The following is a 17723-nucleotide window of genomic DNA, read 5'->3' on the forward strand; positions in this document are numbered from 1 at the left end:
TTTTAAATATACTTCATTGTCTACTATCTTTGTATCCCTATTTTTCTTTGATTTTTTGATCTTATATTTCTTTAAAACCGTCTTTGATAGTTTAAATGGTTTTTTTTAAATTCAATTGGTAAATCTTGATATAATTTTAAAGATTTCTTATAAATATTAGTCATATCTTCGTTCATTTGACAACCCATATTAATTATATCTTGAAAAGTAATATTCATTGGAGCATTATTGGCATATGATAACGATTTCCCCAGTGAACTTTTTCTAAGATAATCATTTTCTATTTTCTTTAGGGTATTGTTTTGAATAACATCTAGAGTATTCAACTTATCCAAATATTGTCGTACTGGATTCTCATAAGAGTTTTTTTTCCTAGATATAACAAAATTATTGTTCAAATTCTCAAATAATTTGTCCAATTTATCGAATATCCTAGAGTTAATATCATCAGGGATATTCAAGAGATTTATATCAGGAGATGTGATATGCTTGCTAGAATTTTTCAGTATCAATTTCTGCCACCATGAATTTAATTCTAATGCTAACATATCTTTTCCATGTTCTAACGCCTCTACAGAAACATGTTTCATAGGAAGCTGCTCATCTGAAGAGGAGTTAGTAGATTTGATATCTTGTATATTTGGTTTTAGGAATGCATTCTTAAATGGTCTTTCTACTAACAGATGATCTTGATAAACAGAATCAGTCATTGGGTCGATGATATTTTTCTTATTGGGCCAAGAAGTCCAGCTATCTTTAATATTAGACTTAATATAAGCATCAATTTCTTGAGGATATTTTTTCCTATTAGATCTTCTTAATAGATTTTTTAATAGGAATGTAGAATATAAATGTGTAGCTAAATCAGTTTGGTGATTTGTTTCGAATAAATTTAAAATTTCATTTGCTTCTTTTATTAAGTTTCTTAATTCTTTTTCAGTTATAGTAGATTGGGAGTCCACCCCATCTTCAAGCTGGGAAGTCATTGATTATAGAATATCTAAAATATTTTAGATCTGCCTAATTTTTTTAAGCAATTTAGTAGCATTGGATATAAATTGTAATTATAATTATGCTATTATTATTTACTGATATATTCTGTCAAAATTTATATCAAATACCAATTTTTAGAAATTGAAGATTGAATTAAAATATAGCCCGAGTCCGACAAAAACGTGATCATAAGTGAAATCCTGAAAAACATAACTTAAACATTCCAATTTTTTTTAAAATATAATGGAAAGACTAATATTAAAGAATCAATAGAAGAGATAAAGTGTTTTATGAATTAATAGACTAATTATCCCAGCCATATAAACCATATTAGAGATGCCAGTTTTAGAGGAAATAGAAGATTATGATGATATTGATAATCTAGAGATGGATTTATCTCAATTGACCACAACAAAAAATAACAACAATAATAATAATGATATTAGCAATAATAATACAGGTATACGTCAGAGTCGTCCTGTAGAATTGCCCGTGAGCTCTGATCAAATGGCCTTTGTTAATCCTCAGACAGGACGTATTGATCACACTTCTCAACTTTCAAAAGAAGAAATGGATGAAATAAAACATTTTACCATATTTTACCCATGCTATTTCGATAAGAAACGTTCACATAAACAGGGTCGTCGAGTACCAATTGATTTAGCTGTTGAAAATCCATTAGCAAAAACCATGGCAGATGCTGTTCAATTATTACAGTTACCTTGTATATTTGAAGCTGATAAGACGCATCCTCAAGATTTTGGTAATCCTGGTAGAGTTCGCATTCTTTTACATCAATCAAGGTTTACAAAAAACAAGGTATTGTTAGAAATTGCTAAATATATGAAATCACATCCAACCACATTAAAATCACCAAAAGATATTCCATATGGACCTGATTTCCAAGGTGTCGAACCTAAATTAGTACCCAAAGTAAAAGGTTTTATGATGAACGAAATTGTTCCATTACATTCTCCATTATTAATGGGCCATCCAATGACTAAGAACCTGTATGATGCACCACCACCACCTGTCACTAATGAAAAGCAATTTAAAGCTCCAAAGAATAAATATAAGGTTATTAGAAGGTAGTTATCATCTCAAGAGTTATTTAAGATTAATTTGATTCTGTAAATTTAATTAATTTATCGTACTGTAACATATTTTATGTAAAAAATTACTTTAGTTATATTTACACAAGAATAAGTGCAATTGATACCTAATATTAATAGGGAAAAAGGGAGAATTATTTGGTTGTAGATTTATGTATAATAAAATAAATAAAGACTTATATACATACTAAAAGAAACAGGAAGAAATAAATTGAAAATATTAAAGAAAAGGTTGAAAAACAGACAAGGGTGTGTATACTTTAAATTATATATTTTCTTTAAATTATTTTTAGCTGCTAGAGTTTTTTGGTTTATGCTAAAGTAGAGTTTAATATACTGGATAAATGCAAAAATTTACTAAAGGAACGAATCTTCTCAGTACAAGATTTTTAATTTTTGATTTTTGATTTTTTTTTTTCTTTTTATTATTTTTTTTTAATTTTTTATCACACACCATAAGTTTGACGATATTCATCAATCTTTGCTTTATCTTCAGAAGAGATCTTGCCATCCAAATGTTGAACAATGTTTGCTAATGAGACAATACTTAAGACGGGTATTTCATATTTCTTGGAGACAATTTGAGTAGCGCTTAAATTATCAGCATCATCCAAGTTTACAATTTCTTGTCTATCTAATGCAATAATAACACCAACTACTTTACCCTTTTCATTATCAATGATTTGGAAAGCTTCATTAATTGCTGTTCCGGCAGTCATGACATCATCAATAATTAAGACTCTTTTACCAGATAAAGCAGCGCCCACGATGTTACCACCTTCACCATGATCTTTTGGTTCCTTTCTATTGAAAGAATATTGGATGTTTTGATACTTGGAACCACCAATTTCTGCTAATTTGGCACAAACAATGGAGGCCAACGGAATACCTTTATAAGCAGGACCAAAAATAATATCAAATTTCAATTCTGATTGAATAATGGCAATGGCATAAGCAGTGGCCAAATTAGATAATAACTTACCAGTGTTGAATAACCCCAAATTGAAAAAGTATGGTGATACTCTTCCTGATTTCAATTTAAATGAACCAAACAATAAAGCTTTTGATTCAATGGCTAAATCTAAGAAATTTTTTTGGTAATCTTCCAATGGTGGGGACATTATGTTGTGTGTATTGTGATGGTCTTGGACAATTGCCTTAGAAACTATGCAATGAGTTATAGTAGAGCCAATCTATAGGTTGTATATATATATATATGTAATTTTTCCAAATTGAAGGAAATTTCTTTTCGAGAAGTTAAATTTTTCCAAGTGATGATGATGAGTCGACGTGGGGACAGAGTCTAAAAAAAAACAATAATTAAAAAAACATAAAAAAAGGTTCTATTTTTTTTTAAAACATATATCAAACATTAAAATATCAACAAAATACAATATTGAAAACTTAAACGCTGAAACTACAAAACCAAGAGTTTACAATTATATCGTTTCTGTATTTTCATACATTTCATGTCGAGCCAAGTTAAGACATCAGGAAAACTAGAGCAGTTTGAGTAAGGACAATAAAGGGAGTCTACAAGATAGATTTAGGAAGAAAGTGCTTCAAAAGGTAACCACAGAATAAATACGAGCTAGGTTGGGCCATATTTACCGCAGGGGGGTTAATGCATGTTACTTTTGCTGACAAGGGGTGCCCTTACGGCGGGTAGCCCACAGTAGTGGTCATGTGTTCATCAATAGAATACTGGCACTAGTAATGTAATGATGCTAGTGATGATAATGGTAATGAACTTCTGTTTTGTAATGATAAAAAGTCGAGGTTGTGAGCCCTTGAGTGAAAAATTTTTGCAGTTTTAGGTAATTGCAAATGGTTACGGAAAGACGTAAGCTTTTACAGGTATACTGAATAGAATATTTTGTTGTGAGTAGTGTTGTGAATGGTAATCATCTAAACTATCTCAACTACATTTAGCAGACTACCTATACGATTTGTCGTGATCGTTTCCCAATTCTCAGATGGGGTGACATTATCAATATAGGCTATTTCCCTTTTTGTCGAAATTTTTCATTCCTAAAATGGCCTTTTCAAAATTCGGTCTTGTTAACAATAAAAACGAAAAGTGAATACGTAAAAGAATGAAACTAAAATCCACTATAATGTCTACCTATCAATATATTTAATATCAATCTTTACAGCTTAAAACATTATTGTGGATATTTTTATCATTAGATTTGGCAAATAGCGACTCTTCATTATTACGTCATGAGTTTGGAAAGCAGGCTGGATGATTTACTCAAGTGTTTGAATACATCTAATTTTACTACTATTACTACTGATATTAAGGGGAAAGTAAGAAAGAATAAAGTTCCACCGTTAGTTATTGACCCAACTACAAAGATACTTATTAGAAAATGTGCATATAAGACAATCAATGTCAACAATAATAAGTTTCTTAAGAAAAGTCAGCAATCTCATCTGCGTTTGTTTGAAAACCTAATTGATAATCTAGTGATCAAATATCCTAATTTCCAATTATTTAATCTTGATAGTTTAATCCAAAGACTGTATTCTATTTTAAATTTGACATCTAAACATTTGTTAAATTGGGATAGAACAGTTTTAACTCCCATTACATTATCTTCTAATGGTTGGAATTGTAAAACCAATAATGATACAATTCAAAATGATTCATTAATCTGTAGTTGTGAAAGTTGTGACTCCAAATTCTTATTAGATTTCCTAAGAAATGGAACAGCAAAAGAAACATCTTTGAAAGAAATAATGAATACTCATTTTATTGATTGCCCCTGGCGGTTTAGTAAGATTGATTTACAAAAAGTTTATTACATTAATAATTCTAATCTGATAGAAGATATAAATAGAATAGATTTTCAATTACAAAAATTTAAGGAAAAAGAAATACCTTTGGATGTTTATGATCATCAATATCTAAAAGTTCCTCAAGTTTTGCATGATTTTTTCAAATGCAGAAACTCAAATGAATTATTATTACTTTTCTATCTTTTAAAAGGTTTCAACTTGAATATTTCAAAATCGTTATCATCGATTAATTTACATTGTAAGATGTGTAATCATCAAATAGGAATTCGAAAATTCATGGATGATGTAAATGTTAATTACCATTTGAGTTGGTGTAGATATTCAAATCCAAACCAATTATGTGATTCTTTAGAAACTTTAATTAATGATTCAAAAGAAAATTTAAAGAACATAAAGGTAGATATTGAATCAAATGAAGATATGGTCTTAAAGAATAATACTGCTATAAATGCTCAAAGAGATCAGTCAAATGATCATGATGAGATATTGCAAGATAGAATGAATAAATTATCACAATATTTGCAAAATATTTAAAAAAATAAAAATATTTTTAGCTTTCATTATATGTTTTGCTAAATATTTACTAACATATACAATAGCATACATATACATACATACACATACACATACACATACACATACACATACACATACACATACACATACACATACACATACACATACACATACACATACACATACACATGCATACCTATATATATATAACAAGAATACCTTATATTTCTATATTCATGATTTTTTTTATTAGGATGTAATTTTACAAAGCTTTTTTTGATTAGTTAAATTATACATATAGATACAAAGCCTAGTGCACAAATACAAATATATATGCCTAATATATTCTTACTTAGGAGAAACAATTCTTGAACAAATTTGCTTGACTATCCTTACCAACTATGAAATTTCTTAGGCTTGTTTCCCTCAATTTACACAATTTTCAAGAATTTTTGATAACAAACCGTTTATCATATTTTATAATATACAAAGTATGTACAGTAGCTATAAAGTTAATGTATCATGATGCCATTAATATACAAAGGAAAGAAAAAACAATATAATATTCAAAATATCAATATTAGCCTTTGAATATTTCTATAGTAAAATTTTCGCCAAAAAATTTATTGATTATTTTGAACAAAATCTTTAACTTGTTCAACCACATGTTTAATATCATTATCTAAAATTAAAATTATTAATCCATCACTGGTAATTTCGTATTTAATATGACCTTCGTTGGGTATACAGATTTGTTCATCAAATTTATCAAACCATTCATTTAAAATATCCAACTCATCTACATGGAATGGTAAAATTAACTCATCAATAAATTCATGACTCTTTTTAGGCTCTGTATTTTTTGTTGTTGTAACTTTTTCGGTATTATCATTGGAAGAAGATTCTGATTTCAAATTAATATCATCTTCAATAGGTTCCATGTCTTCCTCTAAAAGGACCATCATTCTATAAGCAACGCTGTTGGATGACATTTTATGTTATATTTGGATTATTCTTTGTTTGACTAATAAGTTGGATATTAATATCCCCCTTTACTTATTATATTATTTTTTTTTTTTAATTATTTAATATCTGCATTCTCTATAATGATTTCTTAGCTCAGCCTATTTAGGCGATGAGCTAAAATTTTTAGTTTTCTCTTAAAAAAAATATTAGTTACATGATAGCGCCATTATATGTGAACTAAAGCAAATTACAATTCTTTCATAAAATAATTTAAATATTTTTAATCTAACATAAAAACAAAAATATATATTGAATATTAAAATTCTTAAAATAAAATGTTTATATAAATAAAAGCATAAATTAATAATGGTTGTTGGAAGAAACTTAATGGACTTCGGCTTCCGATAGATGATGCATATCATTATTATTACCATTATGGCTATTCATATCATGAGACTTGGCATATTTCTCCATATATAAAGTGTGATTTACTAAATGCAAATATGCATACATGAAATTACTTAGTAACACTTGTTGGCGTAAAGTTCTTTTAGGTTCACTTAATTTCAAATGACTTAAACGATAAATTGCTCTTTCTACACTAATTGGTAGTCTATAATCAAACATAATTACAGTAGAGTTCGTTAGCAATGGTAATGGGAAACCAAATGCACTGTCAGTGAAGATCATGGTACCATTAGGTTTATCTAGTCTTTTCACATCAGAGAAAGATAGTTTATGAGGTATATCAGTAGGTTGATGCTCTATTACATTTTTATTTGGATTAGGTCCCGAGTTTGTATGAATAGCAGATCTTCCCTTATTATTATTTTGTGTTATATTATCTTTTTGATTATTGGAGTTATTTGAAAAATTTGAAGTTAAAGAATTCAAGTTTTCTTGAGAAGTATATGTAGTAGTATTATCAGGAACGGTATCATAATATTGCTGATTATGTTGATAATTATTATTTAATTGAATCTGTTGATGTTGAATTTGTTGGCTTTGTTTAACTTGATAGTTTAAGGATTCTTGAGGTTTTTGCTTTAATGGAACGGGGCGAGTATCAGATTTAACATCATATTTACGAGTTTGTTTTCTGGAGCTGGTAACGTTTAAAGCAGGACGCAATGATGTAACTGTCTTCTTTTGTTGAATTTGATTTTGAATATCAAATCCATCTGATGAAGACATGAAATCAACCGGAGATGTACTTTTAACTGCTAAAATATCCCGATCTTCATCATTGTTTTCATCAGCAGTCTCATCAATTGTCTTAGTAGAACTAACAATGTTAAGATTTAATCCTTTGTTTATTCTAAATTTATGAATTGATGACTTTTTAGCGGATTTCTTTTCATCGCTAGAAGAATCTTGATGAGCCTTATTTGCAGCTTTTCTTTTAAATAAATTAGAAAATTTCAAATCGAACATTTGCCTCTTTTGCTGCGAAGCTTGATGAGTTTCATCTGTTGTTTTTTCCTCGTGTTCAAAAAATGAATTTTCTGATCCTTGTTCATTTTGGGTATTTTGACTGGTATGACTATTTTGACTAGTATGACTATTTTGACTGTTCAAAGACTGTGTAGAATTAGAAGCATTAATATTCATCTTATGAGAATATGGGAGGTAACTTGAATTTTTATCTTCCTTAGGCTTAACGGCTGTGACTTGTATTGGATATTTCTTAGGTGATTTATTTTCCTTAGTAATTGAAATAGTAGGTGATGTTTTTTCAGCAGAATGTAGTTGTTTGGGAGATGAACCTTCTAAGTTAGAAGAATATTCTTCTTGGTTACTAACCCAAGACCAACCATGCCTTTTATGCTTATGCCTACGAGATTGTAATTTTGAATCTATATTAGAAATAGTTGATTTAAGAGTTGAAATATTAGAGTTGCTAATTGCATTGGTATTCAACCCTGCAATGGAATTATCCGGAACTGTAACTATAGTTTCAGGAGATGGTGAAGATGAAATATTAATACTTTCTTGGGAGCCAGAAGAATGTGAAAAATCTGTTTCTACTTCTTTATGTGTTGTTTCTTCGTTATCTTTTGATTTCAAATATTTTAGTATTTCTTCATCATCCGAGCTTGGCTGTCTATAATGGTTATAAATGTCTTGAATATCTATAGGAGATGTATCAATAATGTCTGGTTCAATGTGTTCTTTTGAAGGAGTTTTGTTTTTGATTTCTTCCTTTTGAACTTCTAATTGATCTTTCTTTTGATCGTTGTTATGAATATTTTTACTATAATTGTGAGTATGTTTATGTGTATGCGTATGGTTGTTGTTATTACTATTGCTATGCTGATTTTTTTGATTTTGGCTTTGAATATTTGATGATAAATTCTCTTGTGAATTATTATTGTTATGAATATGATCTTGTTTTGTCGATAATTGGTTTGAATAATATGCAGGTGAACTTACTTGCCTTAACTTGTTATCATTTTTCTTTTCAGTTAGGTGTGAAGTAGTGCTAGATGAACGAACCCTATAAGTATTGAATTTTTTACGTCTTAAAGAAGAACGAACGGGAACATTAACATTTTTTGTTAATAAAATATGTGAAGCAAATTCTCCGTCGACTTCATTTAAATCTGGGATTTGTTTTAAAGTAGATTTATCTTCAATAGAAGTATTAATATCATTAGCATCATTATTGTCATCCGAAGTAGAAGCTTCATCATCTTCCTCAAGAAGTTCTCTGTTTATATATTTACCAGTAATACTTAATGATCTTGCTAAAGTAGCTGCATTGGTTTCGGTTAGACCGGCACTATTGGATATTTTTGATAGTTCTTCCTTAATATCATTTAATGAAAATGTAGAGTCTGCTGAAGGTGAATTACCATGTGAAGCCTTTAAATTATTCATTTCATTGTCGGAAGTGTTACGTGAATTGTTAGAGGTATTGGCTTCACGGCTTCTGTTGTAATCACTATCATCATCTGTGAAGTCTGTATAAGATTTTCTTAGAGTGGAAGGTTTTCGTACTAGAGAATTATTTTTACGTCTTGAATTCAAATATGATTTATTTCTTTGTAGTTCCTCTTGAGTGTCTAAATCTGAGTTGGAATCTTGAACCAATCCATTGTTTAACAATGAATCTTGATTGATATTTTTAGGTTTGGCATTCGGATGCTGACTAGCAGGAACCCATAACAGATTTTTAGAAATGGGAACATTTTCATTATCAATATCATCATCCAAAGTTTGATGTGTGTGCTGCTTTGGCATAGAGGACTTATTATAACTAATCCTACCATTATAACTCACTTTGGAGGTAGACTGACCTCGTCTTAAAGAAGTATTGGCTGTGCGTTTAGATATAGTACTGCCACGAGACAATGACGCAGACCTCTTTACAAGGCTTACATCATTAGTGCTTAGATCATTTACATTAGTGTTTACCCTGAATTCCAGCTCAGGGTCCCCTACCAAATCATTGGAACCAATAGAAAACCTTTTTAATTCCTTAACACTTTGGACTTCAAAATCTAAAGTTTGGGCTGCTATTAAAAGTTCGTCTTCTCGAGGAGGAGAGTTCCTATCCGGGCTTGTAGTAGGAGAAACCTCAATATGTTCTGAGGATGGATTGTAATTATCAAGGTCGTATTCGTCATCAGATGAGAAAGACATTTTAGAATATGAATAAAAATCGAAGGAAAAAAAAACAGATGTATATGTGTTTGAAAAGAGCGTATAAAAATATCAGTATATGTATTGAAGGAATGAATTAAAAAAATAAAACCTTTTGGTATAAATGGATAAGTAAATTTGTACCTATTTTTATTTATTTTTTATTGTTTTTTTTATTTTTTAATAATTATTTTTTATTGATTTAATAGAATTATGAAACGAGTGTGAAAAGTAGTAAATTTCTTCAAACGTTGAAGTTTCTTGTTAATGTTTTATGATATATGTTATTAAGATATCTAATGTTGTATTGAATTTCATGAAAAAAAAAATCCGTATGATGAATTAATAGACTTCATATGATAATAGACTTCAACTTGGCTTAAACCATGAAATAATATCAGGAAACCAGTTCATTATCCTCTTATTACCATATTTCCTTTTCGGAGATGGTACGCGTAAGATCGTGCCAGATGATGAGAAAAACTGAAATGACGCAAATAAATAGGGTATAAAGAAGAGAATATTGAACTTACCTGGTAGTATTTGCTCTGTTGTAAGAGGAATATTTAACATATTTATATTATATTTATGATTGTTTAATGACATTGGAGTCCTTAGAAGTTTTGAAATTAAGAATAATAAATTTGATTTCCTAATTAGGAAATTCAGTATATATCATTCAATCACGAATGAATACCATTCAAAATTAAATGACACTAAGCAAAATTATTAATTACATAATGCATATACATGTTTAAAAAATATCCTCAAAGAATTGTCAATTTGGATCTTTACTGGCTGCTTTTCTACAGAATTCAATATTTCCAAAAAAGGCATAATTAATTAAATTTTTAAAAGTTATTTCAACACAAACTTTAGTACCACTATCTAATATTGTAGTTTCTGCCTTTTCTAAAAATTTTTCTATATCTTGTTCGTTGTACTGTTCTAAAATGTAATTTCCGTCATTTCCATTCAAAGTAATCATCAAGTCAGTATTATTGGTGTATTTATTGTCTTTCCTTAATTGTAATAGATGATATAATTCTGTTATATTTATTTGTGGAATTGTATTTGTTTCCGATTGAGTAATTAGAATATTAGTGACCTCTCCTTGGACAGGATTTGAGGAAACTGTATAAAAAATAATATATAAAAGCAATAATGATAATTGCATTTATTAGCTATTAAAAAAGTAAAGAGGGAAATATTTAGGATAGCAATTGTTGAGCAAGGTAACTTTTTTGGTGGAGTCTTCTTATAGTTTTCTTTTTTTTCTAATACGTTTTTTGTGATTAATAGATTAGCGGTAAAAAGATTAGCATAAAAAGTTATAAATATCTGAGAAATTTACACGAAATTGAAATAAGCAAAGCTTTATCAAATTCATTTCTAAAATTAAAGAATGTAAAAAATGAATGTTTCTATAATTATCTATAAAACCATGAAAATGGTAAAAGAAAAAAATATGATTACTAGGCACAAAACAAAATGAGAGCTCTATATATTATAAAAAAAACGTAACGAAATGACATCAAATAATAGAAAAAAAAGACAAATAAAAAAAAAAAGAATGAAAATTATTATTTTATATTCAATGTTGAATTAGATATAATAATGTTCAAGTGCAAAATAGAAAAAAAAATAAAATAAATAGAGCATGAACAAATGTAAGGGAAAATAAACAATCGGTAAGCTTATCATTGATCAAGCCTTAAAGTTTTAACAGATATTGGGATCTCAATAACACAGTGACCAACATGGTGATCAAACTTGATGTTTACACGAAGTAGATAAAACCTTGCACATAAACAAGATTGAAAATCAGGCACAAGAGTATCTTTTGAATCCTTTGAAATTTCCAGATCGATGGTAACATCTCTCTCATATTGCCTGTCACCCGTCTTTTTCCAATATGAATGTGAAAGTGAATTTGAATTGCTACTTGTTGGTAATGAAGGGGCAGTTTTACGTTTGGGAGAAGATTTGACTGGAGATTGATGAGAATTTGATTTTGAAGGTCTTAATATACTAGCAGTATTTGTAGAAGAAGTTGGACGAATCATATCGTCATCATCATTTGAATTATGGTTTGAAGAAGATTTTGATTCTAGAGTAGAAATCGTCTTTGAAGCCTTTAAACCTGAAAATTCATTTGAGATTTTATCATTGGATGATTTTTTTGGTGAAATAGCATTTGTATTAGACCATGAAATTGTTGGCGTTATTGATATAGGGGTTTGTGATTTATTAAAATTTGTTTGTTTAACAAAAATATTTGGCAAACTTTTAATATCAACTTTAATGTTTGCTAAACTTTCTACATCATTATACAATTGACTTGAAATGAAATCAGTATATTTTAATTCTCTTAAAGGTTGGTTTAATCTTGAAAGTGAATATAATTCATTTAACTTGGCTTTATTATCTTCAAACTTCTTGGCATATGTCCCCACTTTCTTAAAATATAAGGAAAATCGATCTTTCATTTTCATCAATTTTTCATTATTTATTAACATTTCATGATTTAATGTAATTGGAATTGAATTATCTGATTTGGTAGTGATGCAAACTAGTTCAGCAGTAACTGAACTTATTTCTGGTGGATTATGAATCATACTATTATTTGATTGAATACAAGTTAATTTTAAATTTATATTTTTAATAATTTTAGTTTCTTCAAGGGGCATTAAAGAATTTAAATTTGTAAAATTCTCTTGAGCATGCTTTGTCATTGTTTGGAAAGTATTACTTTTCCTTAGAAGAGAGGGAGACCAATATGGTAATCCTCTTTGTGGAATTTCTCCTGTAACAACAATCATCCCACAACGTTCATCTGAGTTTGAAGGGGTATTGGAAGAATTACTTGTATTATTATTACCCCAAAGACTTGATAAAATTGAATTTTTCAAAACTGGAGTATTTAAAATCTTTGGTTTTAATTTATAATTAATTTCACTTTCAATCATATCATTATTTTCTTTTGAATCATAAGAAGGTAGATTTTTACGTGAATTATTCATATGGCCGCTAAATTTTTTATTTAATCCAATAGTGGAATTTGAATCTGGATTTGAAGTTGTTGCATATAATTGAGAAGATTTTCTTTGTAGGATATCATCATCTGTTAAAGTTAGTTGATCATGAATGGTACCACTTATATCAGTGGAATGTATATCAATACTTTTTAAAGGTTCAGTTTTTTCTAATCTTTTAAAAACTGATTCTAAAGCAGAGAGTCTCTCTTCCACTAAAAGCATTAAATCTTTCATTTGCCTTTGAGGTGATCTTTCACCTCTCATTAAAGTCTTTGAAAAAGAAAAAGGTATCACACGTAGATTATAAGATTGTTCTTTCATAATAATTAATTTAGAAGTCTTTTTATCCTTACCTACAATTCTTGCATCTACGGTATAATTGATGGAAAGATTTTCGTCACAATGATCGTTTGTTAAGATTGGTGAACCTTTAACACCAATATGACCACACCCTAAGGCAGTATTGATTTTAATAGAACTATATTGGCCATTACCTCTATATTTATCGATACCAAAACTGGGTGGTAAAAGACAATGAGAAAATTGATCTTGTTTACAAGCAGAATCTAACATTTGATTTGGCAATTTAAACATAAAGAATTTCTTATATCTCTTACCAGGTTCTAAAATTCTACTATTATTTAATCCAACTAAACAATCATCATGATCCAAGTCACCAGCAACCATTGTAGCACCTGAGCTTAAAATGATGTTCGTATAAGACCAACTTGCTGAAAGATCTACCATTCTTAAGAATCTCTTTAAAGTTCTTTTGGATCTTTGCTTATCAATAACAGATATATAAGCCTCTAAAGTGACATAAAACATTTCAAATTTTAAAGGTTGAGTAGACTTATTTTCAATGATACAATAGCCATGAATGATGTCACCAGAAGTATATTCCTTTAAGATAGATTCTTCTTGTGGTACTTCATGTGGTATAGCCGCAGCTTTAGTAACATGAATTTCGATTTGCACAGGTGTTGTCAATTTTGGTAAAGAATATAACTTATCAATATAAACGTTTTGACCTGTATTATTAATATCGTCTTCTATTGATAAGCAAGGCGAGGGCTCGATTATATCATTATTTGAATTGACATTTGATGCTGGAGTAATGATATCCTCTGAAATGCTATTTCTCATGCTACTTGTAGCAGTATTACTATTATTCGTAGAGGAACCATTCTGAATATTCAAATGTTGAGTATGTAATGGAACCAACGTATTCAAATTCATATTGATATTTGAATTTGAATGAGTAGAAAGAGGTTGTATTTCTAATGATGTAGATGTATTATTATGTGACAGAGTTGATTCACTATGATTTTGTGTGGCATTATAAGAAGGTGGTAGTTCATGGATATCCGGATCGACATTACCTTGTGGTATATGTCTATGTAATGAATTATACATTTCAAAAGAAGGTAGAACATCAACCACTACATCATTATCTTTGTATGATTTCTTTGTAGGTATATCTTGACAACTAATGGCTCTATTAGGGGTTGGATGATTATTAGTACTTGTTTTCCTCGAAGCAGAACTGGGAGAAGGTGATGCCACTCTACGTGCAGTACGACTTAATGCTGGACTTGAAGGACTTCTTAGCCATCGTGTTTTATTATTGGAAGAGATTGGAGCAGGTTTAGTTAACTGTCTATGTGGTGATGATCCTGACTCTTGTCCTCGTGATGATGAGATCCGTGAACTACTTCTGCTGGTAGCCACTCTAGAATCCGTAGATCTGCCTCTCGAAGGAGATGCAGTTAATGATGTCATTGAAGCAACCACAGAATCAGAAGGCTCTTTCAAAGGCCTCTGTAATTTGGGATTATTGGGTGATGCCACGGGACTCAAACGAGGATACATAGAAGAAAAGCGAATGAAGTATAAAAATACGAGATAATTTAGATGTTAAACGTTATATTTTGTATCAGACCAGTGATTAGGTCTGCTTTAATGATTGTTACTCTATTTTTTTAAACACATATATAGACACATATATATATATGTGTCTATATTAATTTATATATATAAATCTCGTGGCAGATTTATTCACTTTTTGATTCTCATATTCTTCCATGCATTTTAGAATTTATCTCGTGGGTTACGGAACGAACGCCGCACATTCTTTAACGACACAAAATGGGAATGATATTTTATGATAAAAATGCACAATTTATTGACGTTAGAATCATGAACACCTGTTTCGTGGTTCTTACTATTTTATTATTATATATTCTACATATATGGAATTACATCTTGAGGAAATTTTCAACCTTCTAGCGATTCTGTTGCGATCGTAGATAGTTGTGACATGGCTACAAGTTGAACTTGATTCACTCCACTTCCAGCATTAGCCCAAACTTTATCAAACTCGGTCTCATCTGCTGCATTCTTATCTGTAGAAGATGAGGTACTATTAGAAGATGTGGTGGCTAAATTGGATGAAGAAGTTTCAAGGACATTACGGTCAATACGTGCCTCAACCCATTGCTGTTCTTTAGATCTCTTGTGTCTTTCTCGATCATTTTCCATTCTATGTAAAACTGTTTGAACACCAACATCTTCTGTTGTCTGAGAATTCTGGGTGTCTATTGTTACAAGTCCATCTTGTTCATATTTTTTGTACATATCATCTCTTATTGAAAGTCTTTCTAATAATATTGTATGACATTCATGGACCATATTTTGAATATCAGTATCTAAACCTTGGGTAACCTCTTGTAATCGATCGTATAATTCCTTGGCTATTGGTAAATTACTTAAAGATACAATATCATCTTTTGGTAAGATCATACGATATAACTTACTAAACTTTAGGAACATTTCTTTAACTTGGTTGGTAATATTAGGTAGTGTGTAAGTGTTTGAATTGGAATTAGATACAAGAATCTCCATAAGAATTAAATAATATACAACAATATTGATTCTATCTAATGGGTTCATCTTGTTAATGATATCAAACAAACATTGTTCTAAATCCTCGTAATATTGTGATTGATTCTTCAAGAAAAATATTATTGGCTCATCGTATTTATTATTTGTGCTTTGAGTTTGATAGCTTGGTGTAATGGTATAGAGCGTTTTAGATAAATTTTTCAATATCTGAATAAATTGTAATCGCACTTCTAATGAATCCATGATATTTGCATATATGAAGAATTATTTTTTAACTTAAAAGTATTATTCTTTTATTTTTTATTTCAATTTATTTCATTTTAAGTTTTTTTTATCAAATTTGTATTACTATTATATATGTGTTATTCTTTTCCGAATTGATAAACATTTCACGGATATTCAATATTGCTAATAGTTTTTAAAAAAAAAGAAATTCTAAAATTACATTCTATAAGATTATATGCTTGATAAAATATGTAAATGTATATGTATATGTATATGTATAGGTATAGGTATATATAGATATACATATAAATATATAGAGTAGCTGATAAGTAATTAAATATTAAAATGTGTATATGCTTAGGGATGATTGATTCGTTGATCATGGTGTAGAACTACGGTTAAACTTGGGAAAGTTGGGCGTCAGATTTTTGAAAATATCTTTGCTATTGACGCTATTGACGCTATTTCCCGTTGTCTTATTATCAAAAACAGTGTCTCCCTTTTTGATTTTCTTAGCACTTTCAATATATGTGGTAGTTGAAGTTTGTATAGGAATCATATTAATATTCATGGGTATACCCATCATCATATTCATATTTAAATCAGCATTATTCATAGTTGAAGAAGATACAGTAATACTATTATTCCTACTGCTACTGCTTATATTTATATTATTTCCTGAAGATGTGTTATTAAGGTTTATAGGGGTGTTGATAATATTCATTGGAATATTATTCATTATTACATTAGAATTGGAACTAGGATTGATGCCATACATACCATTATTTATCGGTATTGGTAAAGGTAATTGTATATTGGCCGACCCATTGGGAGTCTGGCTACCATTTGTTGCATTAGTACTTGTACTCCCATTAGATAGTGAATTACTCATATGTATGCTAGAGTGTATATTTAGGCCCGAGTTTGTTGTAATACTGTTTTCTGTATTATTATTAGATGTGTTTTCATTTAAAAATACATTGTGTGCATTTGGAAACATATTGTTACTATTGGAATCAGTATTCATTTGTATACTTGGTAGGATGTTTGTGGCACTTGTATTGGCACTAGTGCTTCGAGGTGAGGTAGAGCTTTTGTTCAATGAGTTTAACGCTTGTAAAGCTTCTAAATCTTGTTCAGTAAATGCATTGGAAACGCTTCCATTTCGGCTAGAATTCACAGTACTAGTCACAGTATCGTTTGAATGTATCAGATGGTTTTCATTGCTAATGTTCCCATCTCTTCTCTTACGACCACTACCAGGTTTACGTCCCTCTCTTAAAGTCTTGCCTTTCCCTGGCTTTCTACCACTTCCAGGTTTTCTACCTTGTGCTAACGTTTTGGCCATGATCTCCTTAACTTTTTGTGTTGTTTAATGTTGCGTCTAAATAGTCTTGTATATTTCAATTCCTCCTATGCTTGATTGATTTTTACAACTATTAACATAATATGTAAAAATAGTAGAATTTCTATACAAATAGCAGCTAATAGAATATTATGATATTATTTTATTTTTTTTTTT

The 17723-nt window shown here is 29.4% G+C and overlaps 9 protein-coding genes across 9 annotated transcripts; 2 read left to right on the top strand and 7 right to left on the bottom strand.

Annotated features, from left to right (window-relative positions):
* Positions 1–71: 71 nt before the first annotated feature.
* On the bottom strand, positions 72–986 carry RRN9 (Rrn9p; the record flags this gene model as incomplete). Its single annotated transcript, XM_004178627.1, has 1 exon — positions 72–986. One exon carries the CDS (start codon positions 984–986, stop codon positions 72–74), a length of 915 nt encoding a protein of 304 aa, XP_004178675.1.
* A 343-nt stretch (positions 987–1329) lies between these two features.
* SEC65 (RNA-binding signal recognition particle subunit SEC65) lies at positions 1330–2085 on the top strand (the record flags this gene model as incomplete). Its single annotated transcript, XM_004178628.1, has 1 exon — positions 1330–2085. The coding sequence occupies one exon, from the start codon at positions 1330–1332 to the stop codon at positions 2083–2085; it is 756 nt and encodes a 251-aa protein (XP_004178676.1).
* A 466-nt stretch (positions 2086–2551) lies between these two features.
* On the bottom strand, positions 2552–3226 carry URA5 (orotate phosphoribosyltransferase URA5; the record flags this gene model as incomplete). The annotated part of the gene is made up of 1 exon (XM_004178629.1): positions 2552–3226. One exon carries the CDS (start codon positions 3224–3226, stop codon positions 2552–2554), a length of 675 nt encoding a protein of 224 aa, XP_004178677.1.
* Positions 3227–4328: 1102 nt separating this feature from the next.
* PML39 (Pml39p) lies at positions 4329–5441 on the top strand (the record flags this gene model as incomplete). Its single annotated transcript, XM_004178630.1, has 1 exon — positions 4329–5441. The coding sequence occupies one exon, from the start codon at positions 4329–4331 to the stop codon at positions 5439–5441; it is 1113 nt and encodes a 370-aa protein (XP_004178678.1).
* Positions 5442–6046: 605 nt separating this feature from the next.
* TBLA0B03190 (uncharacterized protein) lies at positions 6047–6415 on the bottom strand (the record flags this gene model as incomplete). The annotated part of the gene is made up of 1 exon (XM_004178631.1): positions 6047–6415. The coding sequence occupies one exon, from the start codon at positions 6413–6415 to the stop codon at positions 6047–6049; it is 369 nt and encodes a 122-aa protein (XP_004178679.1).
* Positions 6416–6773: 358 nt separating this feature from the next.
* On the bottom strand, positions 6774–10034 carry TBLA0B03200 (uncharacterized protein; the record flags this gene model as incomplete). Its single annotated transcript, XM_004178632.1, has 1 exon — positions 6774–10034. One exon carries the CDS (start codon positions 10032–10034, stop codon positions 6774–6776), a length of 3261 nt encoding a protein of 1086 aa, XP_004178680.1.
* A 1700-nt stretch (positions 10035–11734) lies between these two features.
* Positions 11735–14944, bottom strand: TBLA0B03210 (uncharacterized protein; the record flags this gene model as incomplete). Its single annotated transcript, XM_004178633.1, has 1 exon — positions 11735–14944. One exon carries the CDS (start codon positions 14942–14944, stop codon positions 11735–11737), a length of 3210 nt encoding a protein of 1069 aa, XP_004178681.1.
* A 405-nt stretch (positions 14945–15349) lies between these two features.
* Positions 15350–16219, bottom strand: CTK3 (Ctk3p; the record flags this gene model as incomplete). The annotated part of the gene is made up of 1 exon (XM_004178634.1): positions 15350–16219. One exon carries the CDS (start codon positions 16217–16219, stop codon positions 15350–15352), a length of 870 nt encoding a protein of 289 aa, XP_004178682.1.
* Positions 16220–16580: 361 nt separating this feature from the next.
* DAT1 (Dat1p) lies at positions 16581–17549 on the bottom strand (the record flags this gene model as incomplete). Its single annotated transcript, XM_004178635.1, has 1 exon — positions 16581–17549. The coding sequence occupies one exon, from the start codon at positions 17547–17549 to the stop codon at positions 16581–16583; it is 969 nt and encodes a 322-aa protein (XP_004178683.1).
* Between the last annotated feature and the right edge of the window lie 174 nt (positions 17550–17723).

The sequence above is a fragment of the Henningerozyma blattae genome, chromosome 2, assembly GCF_000315915.1.
Source record: "Henningerozyma blattae CBS 6284 chromosome 2, complete genome".
Classification (NCBI taxonomy): Eukaryota; Fungi; Ascomycota; class Saccharomycetes; order Saccharomycetales; family Saccharomycetaceae; genus Henningerozyma; species Henningerozyma blattae.